We start from the raw sequence: 21,140 nt of genomic DNA on the forward strand, positions 1-21,140 counted from the left end.
CCCTAGCTGCGATGGTCCGTAGTAAAATGAGTTTGCAACCACTGTACTAGAATGACCTTGCACTCAATAGCCACAACATTAGGAACCACTTTGTGATGTCTATCACATAAAAAAATAATAATTTTGCGGCAGTATTAAAAGTTGAGCATTATTTAACTCTATTATGTAAACGTTTAACCAATGTTGTGGCCAGCAATTGCGTTAAATGAAATTCGCATGGTAAAAATTAAAGCGATGACGGAAAAAACATCCAAACTTGACTTCCGATAATATTCCAAGCGAAATATGATTATGGCTTCAGGTGAAGTCTCGAATCCAATCTATATGTAAATGTATAATGTTAATGTGGCACCGGGCCTGATTGCAGATTGATGAACAAAAACAGAGCCTTCGACGCGCAAAAAAAGTAACGACGAGCCATTTCCGGGGAAAAACGAATGCCGGGATTGGAGTGGTTTCTATTTTTAAGCTGGTCTCAAACAGGTCCGGAAGTGTTTTGTGACCTGTTTACGCTCTCAAAGACGGACGCCAAATATAAACCCCCGCTACAGCGCTCGTAATGGCGGAAGATTAAAGTTAATAATGAGCAATCAGCCACGGTTAAATAAGAAACGTCTGCGAGTGTCGCCGAAGCAGTGGTGCCTTAATTGTCCGGCAACACACCCACAAATTGAACATGACACTCATACTTAGGAGCCAATTGGTCACAAAGGAAGGATTAAATCAGTCAATCAAAGGCAACAATGCTCTTCAGTTGGGCTAATTCCATTTCAAAAGGAGCCTAGAACTACGAATCTGCGGCGAGAATTGACACAAAGAATTGCAAAAGTGGGTCAGTACCTGCAGTTGTAGGTCCGGATTTCCTTGTTGTCCCTCTTGCACTTCACCGCCACGAAGATCATGGTGACAAAGAGGATAGCGGCGATGGAGCCCAGAGCAATGATGAAGATGAGGGAGAGGTTGACGGGTCCGATCGACTCCTGCGCGTTCAGGTCCGGAGACAGGTACACCACAATATAGGCCGAGGCAGAGAGAGAGGGTTTGCCGTGATCCCGGGCCACCACCGTGATCTCGAAGGTGGATTTGGAGTTCTCGCTGAACATGCGGGTAGAGTGCACCTCCCCGTTGACTTGGTCGATCTCGAAGAAGGCCCGGTCGCCCTCAGAGATGGTGTAGGTGAGCCGGCCGTTCTCGCCTTCGTCGTAGTCGTCCGCCTTGACCTGGGTCACCATGTATCCGGCGCCGGCGTTCCTGGGGATGGAAACCTCGGCGGTGCCGTTCACCAGGGGCGGACTGGTCATGACGGGGGTGTTGTCGTTGACGTCCAGGACCACGATTCGGACGGTGGCGTTGCTGGACAAGGACGGGTTGCCGTTGTCTCGGGCCAGGACTTTGAAGTCGAACGTCCTGGTGTACTCGTGGTCAAAGGACCTCATGGAGTAAATACGGCCTGACGGGTTGATGCTCACGTAGGTGTTGACGTCCATGTGCTTGATCTCACCCGGAACTATGGAGTACGACACCGTTCCGTTCATGCCCAGGTCGGGGTCTTCCGCCGAGACGGCTAGGAGGCAAGAACCGGGTAGGTTGTTCTCCATAACCATCTCCTGGTAGTGCGGTTTGAGGAAGTGCGGCGGGTTGTCGTTTTCGTCCGCCACTTTGACAACCAGCGACTTGGAGGCTCGCAGGGGCGGCACGCCGCTGTCCTCCGCCTGGATGGTCAGGTTGTACGTGTCCTTTTGCTCTCGGTCCAGACGACCATCCACCAGAATAGTGGAGAAGCTCTCATACTCCTGGAGCCGGAAGGGGACGTTTCCCTGGAGCCGGCACTGAACCTTACCGTTGGCGCCGGCGTCCTTATCAGAAACACGCACCAGGGCAATCACGTACCCGCGTTGCGCATTCTCGCTCACTTCCACCATCTCCGTGTTGAGAGAAAGCAAGTTGATGACTGGCGGGTTATCGTTGGTGTCCATCACGTTCACCGTGACTTTACAGTGCGCCGGGATGGAGTTCGGACCGAGGTCTTTGGCCTGCACGTCGATCTCGTAGATCTGGGCCGTCTCGTAATCCAGGACGCCGTTGACGGTGATGATACCGGTCCGGGAGTCGATTTTGAAGGCGTCCCTGGTTTTCTCAGTGACGTAGCTGTTGAATGAGTACACCACTTCCCCGTTGGTGCCCTCGTCCGGATCGGTGGCGTTCAAATCTATGACCAGAGTGTTGATAGGGGAGTTCTCCATTACGTTGACAGTGTACACGGGCTCGTCGAAAACGGGGTTGTTGTCATTGGAGTCGATGACTTTGATATTTAACTGAACCGCGCCTATTTTCGGCGGGTCCCCTCCGTCCTCGGCGCTGATCTCATAAGAGTAGTGGGACTGGGTTTCTCGGTCCAAAGATTTCTGCACCACAAGCTCTGCAATTTTGGAGCCGTCCCCTCGTGTTTTAATCTCCAGCGCAAAGAGCTCATTAGGGGTGATGGAGTAGGACTGCACTCCGAAGACCCCCGAGTCCGGATCGCTCGCCCCCTCCAGGGGAAACCTCGTCCCGGGGGAGGCGTTTTCCGAAATCTCTATATCGATGTGGCTGGTGGGAAACCTGGGTGCGTTGTCGTTCAAATCCTCAATTTCAACTTTAATGACGCAGATCTCCATCGAGTTGGACATCACCTCCAGGGAAATAATGCACTTGGGGTTCTGGCGGCAAACCACATCGCGGTCGATCTTCATCTGCGTGGTCAAAATCCCAGCCGGGCTGAGTTCCACCCAACGCGGCTCCGAATTGGAGATGACCCGCAAGTAGGGCGGCTGCGGTGCAATTTGGAATCCTTGCTTGAGCGCGTCCTTTGTCACGTTCCCGATCACCGAACCGGGCTTCATCTCCTCGTTTATTCCATATTTCAAATTGATAACAGCCTCTGCGTCGACCCAAAACAACACCAGAACCACAATTAAATGTATTAATTCCATTTTTCCTTCCCTCCCGAGACCTGTTGAGTTCATCATAAACTTGATTACGCACGCAGCTCTAGAATCATGTCCTGTGTAGAAAGAAACACAAAAAGTGTTTTTGTGCGCATTAATGTGGGGAAAGAGAAGTCCTATTCCGTTGCGGTGCGTGGTTGGAAAAAGCTGCGCACCGCGCACGGTTCCCGGGTAAGCTGCAGTGATTTAACCCCGCACGGTTTCACCCATCCGTGCATGTCCTCAAGTGCATCGTCGATCCAGAATGAAGGAAAAAAAAAATCCAGAAAATCGCAAATCCCCAACCAAATCTCCCAAGTGATGCAGCTCAAAAGTCCTCCCTCGATTCCTGCGTTATTCTACAAGAACGTTTCATCGCAGCACCAAAGTCCAGGATCGGTTTTTTGAAAAAAATTCCAGTACACGTCCCCCCCTCCTTAAGTCCTGCAGATGCCACTCGGAGGGGTAAAAAGCATCAAAATATCCACGCATAGAAAAATAAGCGATTCAAAACCAAACGCCTCATAGAAAAATAGTGCGTAAAACGTCTCGGGACTCGAACGTGCGCACCTTTCGCTCCACTGACGCACACTGGAAGATGCGCGCCGGGCGCTCCGCGCGTGCACTCCCGCAGTCCCCCTCCCCACAAAGACCACCCTCCTCTCCTCCACTCTTCCCCTCAGCCAATCAGGGGTTACGAAGCCTGGGCTGGGAGTGCTTGTGGGTGGGGCACAAAATAAAAAAAATAAAAAAGAAAAATACTCAGACGACAGCCAGCAGATAGAAACCTGCTCCGTCTCTTCTCTGCAATTACAGTACAACTTGACATTGATTTGATACTACAGCAAGCTATATTTCAAAGCAAATCATAAATATGTTTTATTTTAAACCATACAAGCTGTAGTGAGAGGTAGCTATGTTTCAATGTATGAGTGAATAAAGCACGAAATAAATCTAATGCATTAATATTATTTAATAGGATTTTAATGCATTTTTTGTATTTTACGTAGAACATTTTATCATAATTCATATGTTTGTATTAATGCATTGTGTTTATAAAGGTTATTCCTTTTGGGGGGGTCTTTTATTCTACATTATTATTGTATTTTTTGTACTTTGTATTTCTTAAATTTAATATTGTGTTCCTTCTCTTTACTGAATATACAAAGAGTGTATTCTAATTTTGGTTAATTGTCTTTTTATGAATGTGTTATGTTAAAGTATCTTATTTATATTACATTATTTTTTATAAATTGCATTATACAAAAAGTTATTATCAACGTTTTTTATAGTATTGTTATTTTTCATTATTTGTTTATGAATACAGTACATAATGTTATTCACGAGTTATTTACTGAATGTTGGGTTATTTTCTTCCATATGTCCTTGTTATTTATTTTATTTTTTCTATATTTTTTATTTACTTTTGTCTTCACCTAATACCATTGAATACATTTTATATCTTATTTTTTTTATATTTCATAAAAGCGAGATTAGCATTTGAATCGGATTGGTTATTAATGTATATGGTTTGTTTTTTTGTCTTTTGTCATTATTTGTATTTATTAATACATTAAATCATTTTTATTTTATATAAACGATTAGAAATACGTAATATTTCCTCCACAAAACAATGAATAATGCTTTTTTCTAGATTATATTTTGGATGAGGAAGTAATTATTTTTTCGTGTAAATGAATAAAACTATACTCTAAAGCCAATTTTCTGTCACATAACTAACAAACAGCAACCCAAACATTTAAAACAATCAATGGGCAACACAAAACAGTCTAAATGTTCTGATTCTAACATTTGAGGCAGAAAGGAATAAAAAATAAACTATAAAAATGTGCTGCTAGGAGATACCAATGCTGTCTCGTCTCCGATCTGACTTTGAGGAGGTTATTGTCGAGTTCCACTTGAGGCCACACACATTCACTCGTTACAAAATCACAAGAGTGACACCTAGCGGCCGTAGTGAATGTGTTTTTTTTCCCCCCTCATCCTCTGCAGAGGGAATGAGAAAACGGACACGAGTGATGGGAATTCCAGCTCTTTTTAGAGCACCGGCTCTTTAGGCTCGGCTCACTAGAGAGCCGATTCTTTCGGCTCCCAAACTGCCCTTAAATGGTAAAAGGACTGCTTTCAGGTTGTTTTTTTCTTTCATTTTATTTTAATCCATTACTATCTTATCAATTAATATGCAACATTACACACCAAATAACTGAAATTACAAACCTACATAAAAAGGTAGGGAAAAATGAAACATAATCAGTAAAAAAATAATAAAATAAAAAGGTAGAAAAAGAACAAAGGAAAAAAGATGTGAGGAGCTAGAAAAATAAAATAAAAACATAAAAGAGGGAAAAGAGATAAAAGTGAGACGGATATAAAAAAGCTAGAAAAAAAGAAACAAAATAAAATAAATAAAATCAGAAAGGAGGAAAAAGAAAAAATAAGACAAAAGAGGATGTGAACAGCTTGGAAAAAAAACAAAAGGAAAAATAAAATGAACAAAAAAATTGAGCAAAATGAAGAAAATGGCAAGTAAAAAGCTTGGAATAAAAGAAGCAAGGAAGAAAAAAAACAAAGAAAAAAGACCAAGAATAGAAAGCAGAAACAAGCTAAAAAAAATAAAGAAAGAAGAATTAACTAAAGAAACGTGTCGGCTCATTTAGCCATTACATTCGCCAGCGACACGTCACTATCGCAAAGTGAACCGGCTTCCATCGTTCACTTCCAAGAGATATAAATAAGGAGCTTTGTTTGCCGATGAGATATTACTAGCTTAAAGAGACCCAGCTCATGAATAAAGGGGAGCCAACTCCCGTCGTTCACCTCCAAGAGATGTAAATAATGAGCTTTGTTCGCCGATAACACATTACTAGCTTAAAGAGACCCAGCTCATGATTAAAAGGGGAGCCAACTCCCGTCGTTCACCTCCAAGAGAGGTTTCGCGGGGCTGTTACATTTGAAAATGAGACATTATCATGTCGAAAGTGAGCTGGCTCTTGACCAGTGAGGAGCCGGCTTCAGGTGATCACTCGAAAGAGCCGGCTCTTAAAGCCGGTACGTTTGCCAATGATACACTGCTATGTCGAAAGAAGCCGCTCTGGATTTATGGGGAGCCAGCTCTCGTCGTTCACTTCAAAGAGCCGGCACATAGAAACGTTCTTCAAAGACACACCGTTATGTTGAGACATAAGTTAATGATGGCTCTTCTGCTTGCATTTATTACAACACAAATCTCAACACCGTTTTTAAAAATCTTCCTTCCGTCACCGCCATTGATGAGCAATGTTTGGCCGGGCATCTATTGCCTCTCTGACAACTCATTGATGGCACCCCAATCATTTTTTTTTTATATAAAGAGCAATTTTTTTCTCCTGGTTCGGAAAGCAGGGTCATTTAGTGATGTGTCATTAGCGAATGTAACGGCTTTTTTTTTTTTTAAACGCTGGGAGCCGGATCCCTACTAATCAGGAGTCAGCTCCACGAGGCATAGTGATGAGTCTTTGATGAAAGTACTGGCTTACTGAGTTGGCTCTTTAAAGTCAATGACAGGAGCTGGCTGCCTTCATGATAGAGATGTGTCGTTGGCGTTTGTAACGACTATTTTCCGGCTCATTGAAGTGAACTACGGAAGCCAGCTCCCCACCAATCAAGAGCAGGCTCCCTTTAGACAAAGGCATTTATAAAACACACTGGCTCATTCACTTCAAATTGACCCACGGGAGCCAGCTCCTTCTGAGATAGTTATGTGTCGTGGTGAACGAAACGGCTCTATGTGTCAGCTCCTTGAAGTGAACGGCGGGAGCCGGATCGCCATCAATCAAAAGCAGTCTTTCTTCGACATAGTCATGTGTCGTTGGCAAACGTAACGGTTCTATAAGCTGGCACTTTGAAGTAAATGATGGGAGCCGGTGCCCTTCAAGCTAGTTTATTGTCGTTCGAAAACGTAATAGCTTTATGAGCCAGCTCTTTGAAGTCAACGACGGGAGCTGGCTCCCTTCGAGATATGATGTGTCGTTGCCGTTTGTAACGGGTGAATGTGCTGGCTCTTAGAAGTAAACAATTTCGACCGGCTTGCAACCAATAAAGAGCCGGCTCCCTTCGATATAGTGATGGGTTGTTCATGGGCGTAATGGCTCTTTATGTCGGCTCCTTAAGGTGAATGACGGGAGCCGGCTCCTTTCGAGATAGCTATGTGTCGTGGTGAACGAAACGGCTCCATGTGTCAGCTCCTTGAAGTGAACGTCAGGAGCCGGATCCCCACCAATCAAAAGCAGTCGTTCTTCGGTTTCATAGTCATGTGTCGTTGGCACACGTAATGATTCTATAGGCCGTCACCTTGAAGTAAATGGGGGGAGCCGGCGCCCTTCAAGCTAGTTTATTGTCATTCAGGAACGTAATAGCTTTATGAGCCAGCTCTTTGAAGTAAACGACGGGAACTGGCTCACGACCAATTAGAGCTGGCTCCCTTCAAGATACAATGTGTCGTTGCCGTTTGTAACAGGTAAATGTGCTGGCTCTTAGAAGTAAACAATTTCGACCGGCTTGCAACCAATAAAGAGCCGGCTCCCTTCGATATAGTGATGGGTTGTTCATTTATGTCAGCTCCTTAAGGTGAATGATGGGAACCACCTCCTTTCAAGATAGTTATGCATTGTGATGATCGAAACGGCTCCATTTGTCAGCTCCTTGAAGTAAACAACGGAAGCAGGATTCCCGCTAATCGAGAGCCATCTCCTTTCAAGGTAATAATGTTTCAAACAATATATTTCTATGAGCCAGTTCGTTGAAGTTAATCACGGCAGCCAGCTCCCTTCAAGCCAGTGAATTTCCGTTGAAGAACGTTATAGCTTTAAGCTAGCTATTTGAAGTAAACGATGGCAACCGGATCGCCACCAATAAAGAGCCAGTTCCCTTCCATATAGTGATGTGTTGTTCATGGGCTTAATGGCTCTTTATGTCGGCTCCTTAAGGTAAATGACAGGACCCGGCTCCTTTCGAGATAGTTATATGTTGTGGTGAACGAAACGGCTCTACGTGTCAGCTCCTTGAAGTGAACAACGGGAGCCGGATGCCCACCAATCAAAAGCAGTCTTTCTTCGACATAGTCATGTGTCATTGTCAAACGTAACGATTCTATAGGCCGTCACTTTGAAGTAAACGGGGGGAGCCGGCGCCCTTCAAGCTAGTTTATTGTCGTTCAAGAACGTAATAGCTTTATGAGCCATTCTTTGAAGTAAACGACGGGAACTGGCTCACCACCAGAGCTAGCTCCCTTCGAGATACGATGTGTCGTTGCCGTTTGTAACAGGTCAATGTGCTGGCTCTTAGAAGTAAACCATTTCGACCGGCTTCATTGAAGTTAATGACGGCAGCCAGCTCCCTTCAAGCCAGTGAATTTTCGTTGAAGAACGTAATAGCTTTAAGCTAGCTATTTGAAGTAAACGATGGGAACCGGATCACCACCAATAAAGAGCCAGCTCCCTCCGAGATAGTGAATAGTCGGTGTAACGGCTCTATGCGGTGGCTCCTTAAACTGATTGACGGGAGCCGGCTCCTTCAGAGATGGCGATATGTCCTTCGTGTATGTAACGGCTCTATGTGCCGGCTCCTTAAAGTGAACGACTGGAGCCATCTCCCTCGAGAGAGCGATTCGTCAAAGGCGACCGAAACAGCTCTCTGTGCTGGCTCCCCACCAATCAAGAGCTAGCTCCCGTCGTTCACCTCATAGAGCCATTCCGTACCCCAACAAAATCACACAGCTTTCTAAGCCAGGAGAATAACAATACCACCATCAATTTGCTATTTATATAAAAAAAGAAAAGAAAAACAGTTTGAGCGCCATTGATAGGCCGTCCAAGAGGTGATGAAGGCCTGGCCAATCATTGCCCATCAATGCTGGCGACAGAAGGAGCATTAAAAAAAAAATGACGTTGAGATCTGTGTTGTAAAAAAACGCTAGCAGATGTGCTATCATTAACTTTTGTCTGGCTGCGCTGAAGATTTACAAGGAAAATTTAAAGAGGATGTAATAGCGGATCATGTTTACAGTCAGCTAGAAAACCTCAAAGAGGAGCCTGCAAAAAATATAAAATGAGAATAAAAACTCACATACTGGTTTCTGGCATCACCTCTACAACAGGGTTGGGTAGGGTTACTTTAACTGGATTACTTACTAGTTTTGCCGGAGATCAAAGAGATCAAAGCCAGGAGAGAAAGCTTACCACGTGTTGTGAGTCATCACTTGATTCATATTTAGGTTTTTTTTTTTGTCTTTTATCAACATATTTGGTAATCCAAAAGTAATTGAAAGTAATCAAGTTAAAGTAACCCTAACCAACCCCGGTGGTCATGTCCAAATTTGTGCATTAGAACTCTGAAATCAGCGAAGTTATGTCAGGACCAGAACGGAAGCAGGACCCACTTGCGTGACGTTTGCCGCCAGTTTTATTGAAGAAAAGGGAAAGGGCTGCGCCCATGATCAGGTGTTCGCGGGAAGCAAATCGCTCTCGTAATCGGATTGTGATCTGAATACTGAAGTGGATCTTCCGTAGCGAGCGATGGTGGTGTCAGGGACGGAAAAACGGGTCGGTAGCCGGGACTGGGAGAGCAAAACGTGGTCGGAAACGAGTCGTAAGACAGAACGGGAGAGTAGACGTAGTCGGGGACAAAAAGAGGTCGTAAGCCGGGGCGGGAGAGCAGACATAGTCAGGATCAAAATAGGTAGTAGCCGGAGACATACGAGAGCAAAAACGGAACAGGTGGGAGTCAGGGTCAAAAACGGCTTGCCTAGTAAACACTGGTTCGTAGACGGACTTGACAGGATTGGGTTGAAATAGTGACAGGGAGCCAATCAGAACCCGTGGCAGTTGGCGCTAAATGAGCGGGCACAGGTGAATCACATCAGTAATCACATACTGGTTTCTGGCATCACCTCTACAACAGGGTTGGGTAGGGTTACTTTAACTTGATTACTTTCGGATTACTCCAATACCAAATATGCTAATAAAAGACAAAATAATCTAAATATGAATGAAATGATGACTCACAACACGTGGTAAGCTTTTTCTTCTGGCTTTGATCTCTTTGATCTCCGGCAAAACTAACATAAAATGCGACAGAAACAAATTGAAAATAAATCCAAACAGCTTGACAACATCATTTTTGCCGTTCCATGTATATTTTCCCCAAGCCTGGACAAAATTTAGTAATTGTATTCCTATTTAGTTTCTTTTGTCTTTTATTAGCATATTTGGTATTGGAGTAATCCAAAAGTAATTGAAAGTAATCCAGTTAAAGTAACCCTACCCAATCCTGGCTATAACTGAAAAAAATAAATTGTGAAAGATAGAATATTCATGATATGTTGGAACAACTAATCTAACTGAATTATTATAAAGGAGCTGTCAGGACCAAAACTGACAGGACCCACTTGCGTTGCGTTTTTCACAAGGTTTATAGGAAGAAAGGGAACGGTTTGCGCTCACGATCCGGTGTTTGCTTGACGCAGGAAGCAGGCCGCTCTGAATGCGGAAGTGGATCTTCTGTGGCGAGCGATGGCGGTGTTGGGAACGGAAAAACGTGTCAGTAGCCAGGACAGGAGAGCAAAAACGTGGTCGGGGACAAAAAGAGGTCGAAAGCCGGAGCAAAAAAAATAGGTGGCAGTCAGGGTCAAAAAAGGCTTGTAATCAAGTAACCCTACCCAACCCTGCTCTACAAAGCAATTTGCTAGCTTCTGTGTAAGACGTTTTTTGTTTTTGTTTTTTGTCGAAAATGTGTCGCCGCAGGAATCTTCAAGCTCTTAAATTTGTCAATGTCAGCAAGTTAAACAACCCTAGGCGGCGGCTGGGGACGCTAACGGCGCACCGGCACGCTAAAGGGGATGCTTTTTGGGGCTTTGAGATCATTAGCGCTGAAGCTAGCTGCTATATTTCGTCAACAGGCACTCAAGTCAAGTCATGTTTATTGGCAGAGCCCTTAACCACAGACTACATACAACCAGTGTTCCCTCTAAGCTGCACGCGTGCACAATTGCGCACTGCTCGCACATTCTCAGCGCACAAGAAAATCTAGCCAGCGCACAAAAATGAGGGCTCAAAATTACTAATTAAGAAGCGACTTAAGTCAAAGTTACAGTGCATAAAGGTAAAAATACACGGGTTCCCCTGACGTTGTGTCCTAAATGCGGTATTTTGAAGTCGAGTCGAAGGAGAACGAAGTTGAGTAAAGTTAGTAGAGTTTGTCGGGGAACCGGCTTCTTCGGCTCGGCTCACTAGAAGGAAACGGCTCTTTCGGGTCCTAAACGGCTCTTCGGGTTGTTTTTGCTTCTTTAATCCCAACATGACCAAATATTATGTAAAATTATGCTCAAAATGACTCAAAGGAAGGGGGGAATAGAACAAAAAAGAAAAGAATGCCAAAATGAAAAAGTAGTGAAAAGCTGAGAAAAAAAGAAACAAAAGGAAGAGAAAAAAGAAGGAAAAATTTAGGAAATTGCCAAAAAAAAGAAAAGAAAGAAATGTAGGAAAAAAGTAAATATAGAACAAAAAGAAAAAAGTAACTACTCGGAAAAAATAAACACAATGAGATTGTTTTTAAAGGAATTTAAAAAAAGTAAAAAAAAACACGGAAAAAAGAATAAAAAGTTTGTGTTGCATTCAAATAATTTCCAATTATATCAAGTGAATCTTGTTGCCAACATTGTACTTCCAATAAAAAATGTGATTAAGTACAGTTCTGTATCTTACAACCGACTAAATAAGCCCCCAAAAATGTTAGTATCATGCGACAAAAGACACCAGGAAAAAAAATGAAAATCTTGTGAAAGAATTGTTGTAAAAACAAATGACGTTTGTGGGCCGTACAACCTTTGCAATCGTACATGAGTCAATTCATTCAAAAGTGAAAAATAATTTTGCATTGCCGGAAACTCAGCAAAATGTAACTTGATGTCAAGTTTTGGACATGTTTGATCATTAATTATCTTGCCACACTTGGGATTATGGTTGCTCACTGTTGTTTCAAGCGTTGCTCACCGACTTTGTGTGAACGCTCAGACCAGTGGAAAATTACAGGGAACATTGCCTAGTTTCTACTTACCGGCTTTTGACTGTAGTGGGACGCAAGCCCCGCAAAATGTGGGATTACTATTTTTACATTTATACGTAGCTTCTTTCTAGACCAGGTGTCACGAAACAGAACGGGACTGTCTTGAAACGGGTCAGGAAGCAGGAAGTTGGAACTCATTTGCTTAGACGATCTGTCACTTTAATTGAGAAAGAAAAGTTGTCCGACACACAAACGGACCAAAAACAAAACAAAGCAGGCTCAAATGCAGGCAAAACTACAGACTAGGCATTCAACGGGATTAAACAGAATTGGCAGGAATCTCTCAGAATGTTAGACCGGAGTGCAACAAAGTCCAACAAGCAAAACAAGAATAAACAGGTATCAACAAGTTTTCAACAAGGGTAAACAACGATCTGGCAAAGGGCAGTTCCATAAGGCGAGTTTAAGTACCCATAGGAGTAATCAGGAAATGCAGGTCAGCCGGTGTCAAGGGGCAGGGCCAGCTGGGCGCCATGACAACCGTGCAGGACATGACAGGGGTGTCAAACTCATTTTAACTCGGGGCCACACGATAGAACAAACATTCTGTCGGGGGCCGGACTAGTAGATTAAAGAGAAAGAAAAAGAGATAAAGAAATAAGAGAAAGAGGGAGGGAAAAGGAGAGAGGGCGGGACAAAGAAAGAAAAAGTGAGAGGGAGGGAGCGTGAGAAACAAAAGATAAAAAGTTGTGAGAAAGGGGGGAAAGAAAAGAGAAAGAAAGCGCAAAGGGTATGAAGAGAGAAAGAGAAAAGGAAAAAATAAAGTTAGAGCAAAAGAGGTTAAGAGACACAGAGAGAGAAAGAGTCAAAGAGCAACAAAGGAAGAGAAAAAGAGAGACACATAGAGTGAAAGAGACAGAGTGGGAGAAAAGGGGTGGAAAAGAAAGAGAGAAAGAGAGAGAAATAAATACAAGTACAGTGTATTTGTGAGAGGCACCTGGCTTTGGCAACGTCAAGTTGACATATTTCAACCTGCAGCTTGTTTTTCTCTTGCGCTTCTCTGAGTGTTGTCTCGCGGGCCGGATTCAATCCCTAAGCGGGCCTGATTTGGCCCACGGGCCGCCTGTTTGACACCTGTGCTCTAGACCCAAAGATACTTAAACACCGAGAAGAGACACAAAGACCAAAAACCTGGGGAACAAAATCATAAACAACAAATGGAGGTCAATCTTTTTGGAATAGCAGTAATTAAAAAAAAAATCACCGGATCGTGGGTGCAATCCTTTTCTTTCTTCCCAATAAAACTGAAAGAAACGTAACGCAAGTGGGTCCTGTCTCCGTTCTGGTCCTGACAGTTTTTGCAGTTGTTTTTGCATATTTTTGGTAATATTTCTCGTTATTTTACTATAGTTTAACATAGCTATACGCTTCCATATTCCTTCCCCCCTGCGATTAGCTGGCAACCAGTTCAGGGTGTCCCCTGCCCACTGCCCCATGATTGTTGGGATGGGCTCCAGCACCCCCGCGACCCTACTGAGGATAAGCGGTGCAGCTAATGAGATGAGATGAAATGAGATTCCTTTCCCCTTCTATCAGTTCTGAAAATGTTTTCAACAGCAAAACTTCAATCCAGTTGTCCGAAATTTTCCGCGCCGCTCACGAACGCATCTCGGAGTCCTCGGGGTCTACAACTTTCAAGCCAATTTGAGCTGCACCGAAGCACGAGGTGGATCAAAAATGTTGCAGATATATATGCCCCTGCAGTGGAGTGCAAGAAAAAAAAATGGAAAAGAGGAAAAAAAAGTCTTGCCTTGAGCAACATACTTCAACAAAAACTAGCGCAATCATTTAGCAACAATTCTTGTTGTGAGGGCGGCGGTATTTCATTTATGAGCTACCTTCTCGCTTGCTATACTTCTTCCTGTTGACGTCGCTTTTGTGGCCTTTATTGATCGGGGTGCAGTTCGTGTCCTGAAATTTTATTCGGGGAGAGAATGGTGTCAAAGTGACTCCAGGTGCCACCATTTGATATCACTAATTTGTATATTGTAATCCCTTGCATCTTTTCGCCCTCCATGCATCGTGGGTTGAAAAATATTCCCAGATCCGTTATCCCTAATCACATATTGTGCTCTTCACCTAGAAGTGAACTGCACTCATGCTGCCGCAGTCCATTATCACCAATCACATATTGCCAGGGTTAGGTAGGGTTACTTTAGATTCAGATCAGATTCAGATTCAGATCTACTTTATTGTCATTCTAGTACACGTGTATACAGAACGAAATGTCGATACATCTGACCCGCACAGTTTCCTCGAATGTACAGATATAAGCAAAAGTTGTATTGTATTATGGCTACGTATAGTATTTTACCATACCATAGTGCCGATAGTGCAAGAGGAGTAGCTAACCAGATGTGCAAAATGGGCATTCAGGTTAACAAGTCAGGTAAACAGTAACATTAACACTGTAACAATAACGCTGTAAGTACAATAGTGCAGAGAGCAAATGTGCAAGGAGTGGCAAGCTATAAAGAACTGCCAGTAGTGCAAAAAGTCAGATTAGCAGCCGTTAAGATTTAGGTTAACTATATGTTAGATTGACCGTTTAACAGTCTAATGGCCAGGGGGACTAGACTACTGCGGAACCTGGTGGTCCTGCACCGCACACTGCAGTACCTCTTCCCAGAGGCTAGCAGAGTGAACAGTCCATGATGGGGGTGAGAGGGGTCCCCGATAATGTTCTTAGCATGGGATAGGCAGCGCTTCTGGCCAATGTCCTGAATGGAGGGAAGTGTAGTCCCGATTATTTTCGTTAACTGGATTACTTTCAATTACTTTTGGATTACTCCAATACCAAATATGCTAATAAAATGAAATGAAATGAAACGATCTGCATTTTCAAGTCAATGACTTCCCAAAGCGCTTTACAATGTGCTCCACATTTCCCAATAGCGGCCTTATATTACAGCCATGTAAGGCGCTAACCTGCTTGTTGGGGGAATTAGGGGTTCAGTGTCTTACCCAAGGACACGTCGACATGTAACACGGACAAGCCGGGACTCGAACTGGGATCCCTTGATCCCAAGACGAGCGCTCTACCTCCTGAGCTATTGCCGCTCAGTATACTGTATACTTGTATACTGTAATCCCTTGCAACTTTGCGCCCTCAGTGCATCGCGGATTGAAAAATATTCCCAGATCCGTTATCCCCAATCACATATTGTGCTCTTCACCTAGAAGTGAACTGCACTCATGCTGCTGCAATCCATTATCACCAATCACATATTCAGGGTTGGGTAGGGTTACTTTAACTGGATTACTTTCAATTACTTTTGGATGACTCCAATACCAAATATGCTCATAAAAGACAAAATAAACTAAATATGAATAAAATGATGACTCACAACACGTGGTAAGCTTTCTCTCCTGGCTTTGATCTCTTTTAACTCCGGCAAAACTATCATAAAATGCGACAGAAACAAAATGAAAATAAATCCAAACAGCTTGCCAACATCATTTTTGCCGTTCCATTTGTTCTGTTACTCCCCAAGCCTGCACAAAATTTAGTAATTGTATTCATATCTAGTTTTTTTTGTCTTTTATTAGCATATTTGGTATTGGAGTAATCTAAAAGTAATTGAAAGTAATCCAGTTAAAGTAACCATACCCAACCCTGCATATAGCTGCAGGGAGAGGGCCAGCCGAGCCTATTTTTTTTGTTGCAGCTGGAGGTTTCTTTTTTATCCACCAAAAAGTGACCTGCACTTATGCAATTGCGATCCAATATCTCTGATCACTTTAGTTGCGAGCTGGGCTTGGCAGGTCTTTTTCTGCTGTTATTCTCGCACAAAAAAAACAGCACTTGTGCGACCATGATCCATTATCCCCAATCGCATATTGTTGCGAGCTGGGACCAACAGAGTCCACTATTGTTGGACCTCGCAGATATTTTTGGCCTAAAACTAACTGCACTGATACAGCCACGATCAATTATCCGCAATCCTATTTTGTTGCATCCGAGAGGACACTTTTGTCTGGCATGGCGGCTCTTTTTTGCTGTTTTGTCCACTGAAAATGAACTGCACTCATCCTGCCCCGATCCATTATCCTAATCGCATACTGCTGAAAGCAGGGAACAACAAAGCGCACTTTTTTGTCAGGCCTGGCGTTGCCTATTTGTTAAAATGAACCATACCCATGCTCCCGTGATCCATTATTACCAATCCTATATTGTTCCAAGTTTTGACTTGCAGGCCGCACTTTTGTCAGGCCTGGCAGCCCTTTTTTGCCATTACTGTGTTTCCACTGAAAATGAACTGCACTCTGCAACTGCGGCTGCAATCCATTATCCTCAATCCCATATTTCTGTGAGCAGAACAGACTTAATGCAAACACAAACACAAAATTAACCCAAACCCGTGTGTGTGTGTGCTTAATTGAAGTGCATGGTTATGGCCGCAATACATTATCCCTGGTCAGCTATGGCTAAGAGCAGGCGGGCGCTGGGAAAGCAAATTAGTGTCTTGCGTGTCATCTTTATCTATTCTTTTTGCCTGAAATGATGATTTGCAAATCTTGACAGGAAAAAAAGGACTGTAAAATCAAAATCCAGTGAAGCAGGAATATTAAAACCCTGGCTGACATAACAAGGAGTAAATAATTAATTGTATTTCCTGCCACACGTATTCAGCACGCCGCTGCCTGGGCTGCAAGGTTTGTTCTTTAACTTGAAGGCAACAGGCAGCGCTCGGCTATTGAAGTCCGTGGGAATTTCACAAGTTTGCTGCGCTTTTGAAGCTATTTGAAGCGCTCGTGGCAGAAAGCTGCACCCGCCATAGCTGAAAGTACACACGGAATTTTATCTTGTATCGAGGCTGCCGTCTCGTCCCCGGAGCTTTCTCCGGGTGGAATCGCCGAGTGTATGTGACAGATGCAAGCCTTATCGCCCCCGTGGCCCGCCTGGGAATGGGACTTGGCGCTGGGGCAAGGGGCATCGGACACGCGCAGGCGTACCCCGCCCCGTAGTTATAATAAGTTTAGATCGCCCGCCACCTCAATGAGGACATGTTAAAAAATGGCCCATCTGTCCGTTTTAAAAGAAAATGGGGTTTATGGTTTTGCAGGAATCATTTTAAATCCATAAGTCTAAAGTCATTGTGCCCCTCTTGTGGCTATCATTTATTTTCTGTGTTAATAAATTGTGTGTCCTATTTCAAACGGCCTGGTTCTTTGATTCAATTTTCTTGGGATTAGTAATTCATATCAGAACTCAAAATAATAACGTAATTTAATTGTTAATTAATTAATTAATTAATCCCTAATGCCCCCAATAAGCAGGTAGGCGCCTTGCATGGCTGACCCCCTATTGGTGTGTGAGTGTGTGCGTGTGAATATGTAAGTGTGAAGCACATTGTAAAGCGCTTTGGCAGGTCATTGACTTGAAAAGCACTATATAAATGCAGACCATTTACCATTTAATCAGTGTAGGATATTCTAGCATCCCTCAGAGAAAAAAAAAATAGATTTATGGTGGAGCACAAGCAACACCTAGAGGCAAATTAGTTTACTGAAAGCAGTATAGGATAATTAGTTTCAATCTTAACGATTAAAAAAAAAATAAATAAATAAAAATCCCTACACCATGATACCATAAACAGCGATAAACGTCAAAGATCCAATTCAAGCTTTGCTACTATAGACGGTGATGTACGTCACGGATTACTTCACGCATATGTAAACAAACTCGCTCAAAAATCGATCCTATTAGAATGCACATCATATATGGATATATTTATAATGGAAATGTCATTATTTATAACCAATGTGTCGCTCACCATTTGAATTGGTGAGTAATGGCTGAAGAATTTTGGGACCAAAGTAGGTCATGTCTGTTTTTTTCCAATACATGCCCTTATAGGTTTATGCAGGTTGTGGTCTGTGAAACAAAGCTTGCAATTGAACGAGAGTGGTGTCAATCGAAAAGTCAGAGGCTAACGGCCATGTTTGAAATGTTACGAGTTTCCTTGTAAATGGGAATTATGGGGAGAAACAAACATAGTACAGCATGGATTGTCAAACAATGCAGATATGCTTTTAGGTTATTTTTTTTTTATCCGTCAGCATTATTGTGTTTTTTTCAAGTACCGTATTTTCCGCACTATAAGGCGCACCGGGTTATAGGGCGCACCCCCAAAAAATAGTTTTTGGTCCTATATTTTCCATACATAAGGCGCACCGGATTATAAGGCGCTACAATGGGAACGTCGACAAAACAGTCAGATAGTTCAGTCAAACTTATTACCCCCTTAACATTCCCAAAGCTTGCAAAGAAGCAAATACGTGTCGTAGACACGTGCGGATGCAGTGTCCGTACGATGTCACTCAAATGCATCTTTTCAAATATCATTCGGAAGGTTAAAGTCTTGGGATTCAAGAAATGCCAAACATTTCTTAGTTTCCATTTTATTTTTTGCTGGCAACTGTGTGGACAGCAAAGTAAGAATTTTATTGTGCAGGGAAACGGGGTTCTTTACTGTGCATATGACAATAAACACTTTGAATTGAATAGAGTTTAAAAATAGACTCATCACAGAAACATCAAGATCGTTCTAAAACAAGAAAAATATAAAGCCGCATAGCTCACCTAAGTTCTCTTGCAGCCATCACGTTCAATAATGATACATAACCATGGTCTTTTTACAACCGTGAGTGTAGTAAATCCTGGAGAGTAAAATATTTATTAATACAGAATAGTAAAAAATGTTTTCTCTATGCCGTAGTGCAACCCAACGTGTGATTCACATTCATCTTTTTCGGCCAATTGCAGGCTTTGTTTCGCCCCTTTAGCCTATGCGAGCCTGAAAATGATAAAAAACCTCCAAAAAATTTTGGCCAATAATGACTGATTCAAATGATGATTGACACATCGGTTAGGAAATGAAACGCTGGTATATAAATCCCAGCACACACCGCGGACGACTTCGCCTTCGGGGGAAAATCTAGTCGGCGGCTGCTTGCCTTAGTTGCAAGACTTTGCGACTTAATACTGATCCATTTATAAGGCGCACTGTATTATAAGGCGCATGGTCAGCTTTTGAAAAAAATAAAGGCTTTTAGGTGCGCCTTATAGTGCGGAAAATACGGTAAATATTTTATACAGTTGGATTTACCGGATTGACTGTAAGAAGGGTACTACATTGGTGATTGTCATCGGCTTGATGGTTTCAGAATGATCGAGATGTTTTTGTGGCGAGTATATCTTGAATCCAAAGAGTACAAGCTTACCAATAATGTGGCATGCCATATTTCAGCGACAGGTGACATCGTGAATGCAGGTTTTTGCTTCTCAGGAGTCTGAGAACGTGGGAACATTAAGCGGTTAGCTAGGATGCCATATACGGTGATAAACGTCAAATATCCATTTTGCTGTGGAAGGCTGCCGGTCTACTTGTGACTCCGAGAGCCAAGAAGTCTGCAAGCTCGAGAGCGTTCTCCATTTAGGCCCCGGTGTTATGGAATACCCTGCCTCCGGAGATAAGATCTGCAACCTCAATGGAAGTTTTTAAATCGAGGCTTAAGACAAACTTCTATTCCAAAGCTTATGATTGATGCCCACCTCATATTCTTTATTGTCCTGTCTTTTTCCGACTGCCTGCCTGGTGGTGATACGAAGGAGAAGGACGATTTGGAGATGAGTCAGCGGACCAGCGTTTGGCCTGAAGCATGTGAACGCCTGCATGGACCAGCTGGCAGAGATGGGAAACTGCGTCGTGGCCGTCATAGACTTTCTGGACTAGTTTACAGGCTGGGGGTGTCGCTGCTGTCATGCACTTTGCGGACAAATTTTCAACATGTTACCTAGTGTTTACTATGCTTGTGTATAGTAATGCTAATTGTGATACACCCTGGTCATACTGGAAGGGGGATTACCACTTGTGAGGTCCTTTCTGAAGGTTTCTCTTTTTCCTCACGCTGAGGTTTTGAGTTGTTCCTTGCCCGCATGTTGGTTTAAGATCAGGTCATTGTGTCATTGTAATCCTGTGCAGTCCTTTGAGACATTTTTGTGATTAAGGGCGTCATAAATAAATGTGACTTGACTTGGCTATGGACAGCAAAGATCCATTTTTAGCAAGACTGGAAGTGCATGAGTTAATATGCATAATTGCTATAGCAAGTATGAGTTCCTTTTGACGAGATCGCCATTGGATTTAATGAAAGGCAGGTCACAGTTCCGCCGAGTACCATTCTCACTCGATGTGCCTGTTCGACAGATGCCGCCGTTATCACCCCTGCGGCCTGCTTGACACCAGAACTTGGCAGGCCGGCGACGGACACACCTCACTCAACCTGAGCCGCAGATGTCACCCAAGGTATTATTACCCGTATCGGCACCACTTCTCTACACTTTCTGGAACTTTACTTTTGTTTTTTTTTCGATAAGGTTTTTGTTTCTTTACTTGACTAGGCGGGAATTTGTTAGGCTAAAATCTTTAGCCTGAATTTTTGTGGTGATTGTTCCAGAACCGGGCAGTACGGCGGTGCAGTGGTTAGCGCGTGTGTGGCACAGTTCTGAGGTCATGAGATCGAACCTTCCTGTGTGGAGTTTGCATGTTCTCCCCGTGCTCATGTGGGTCTCCTCCGGGCGCTCCTGTTTCCTCCCACATTCCAAAACATGAGAGGTTAATTAGCTGGTCCAAATTGTCCCTAGGTGGTAATGAGCGAGAGAGTTGTCTGTCCCTGTGTGCCCTGCAACTGGCTGGCAACCAGTTCAGGGTGTCCCCCGCCCACTGCCAGATGATAGCTGGGATGGGCTCCAGCACCCCCGTGACCCTACTGCGGATAAGCAGTGCAGATAATGAATGAATGTTCCAGAACCAAAGTAATCATTTACAATAGATTGAATAGAAATAGATATAAGCCTTGCAAGCGGCAGAATTAGATTTGTGGTTTATGAGAAAATCTCGAAATAATTGAACACATTATCCTTTTTAAAACACAATTGTTAGTGTTTTGTGATCATGAGCCAAACGATTTGTAATTACATTATATCATCCCTTAAATGCAATCGACAGCTCTGTGTCGATGTGAGCTAGTGAGTTTGGACAAACACAA

At 43.3% G+C, this 21,140-nt stretch overlaps 1 protein-coding gene across 3 annotated transcripts in view; it reads right to left on the reverse strand.

Annotated features, from left to right (window-relative positions):
* The window catches only part of pcdh19 (protocadherin 19), a 164,559-nt gene that overhangs the window by 124,203 nt on the left and 19,216 nt on the right, over nt 1-21,140 (reverse strand). For 2 of the 3 annotated variants that reach the window (XM_088343594.1, XM_088343592.1), the window contains exon 1: nt 841-3,542. In XM_088343594.1, the coding sequence (XP_088199720.1) occupies nt 841-3,008 (2,168 nt within the window). In that variant the 5' untranslated portion in view covers nt 3,009-3,542. Of the gene's footprint in view, nt 1-840; nt 3,543-21,140 lie in introns of those variants that run through there. The other variant, XM_088343593.1, reaches the window with a different exon arrangement.

The sequence above is a fragment of the Urocampus carinirostris genome, chromosome 9 (genome assembly GCF_059441175.1).
Source record: "Urocampus carinirostris isolate Australia breed hairy pipefish chromosome 9, RoL_Ucar_1.0, whole genome shotgun sequence".
Lineage (NCBI taxonomy): Eukaryota > Metazoa > Chordata > Actinopteri > Syngnathiformes > Syngnathidae > Urocampus > Urocampus carinirostris.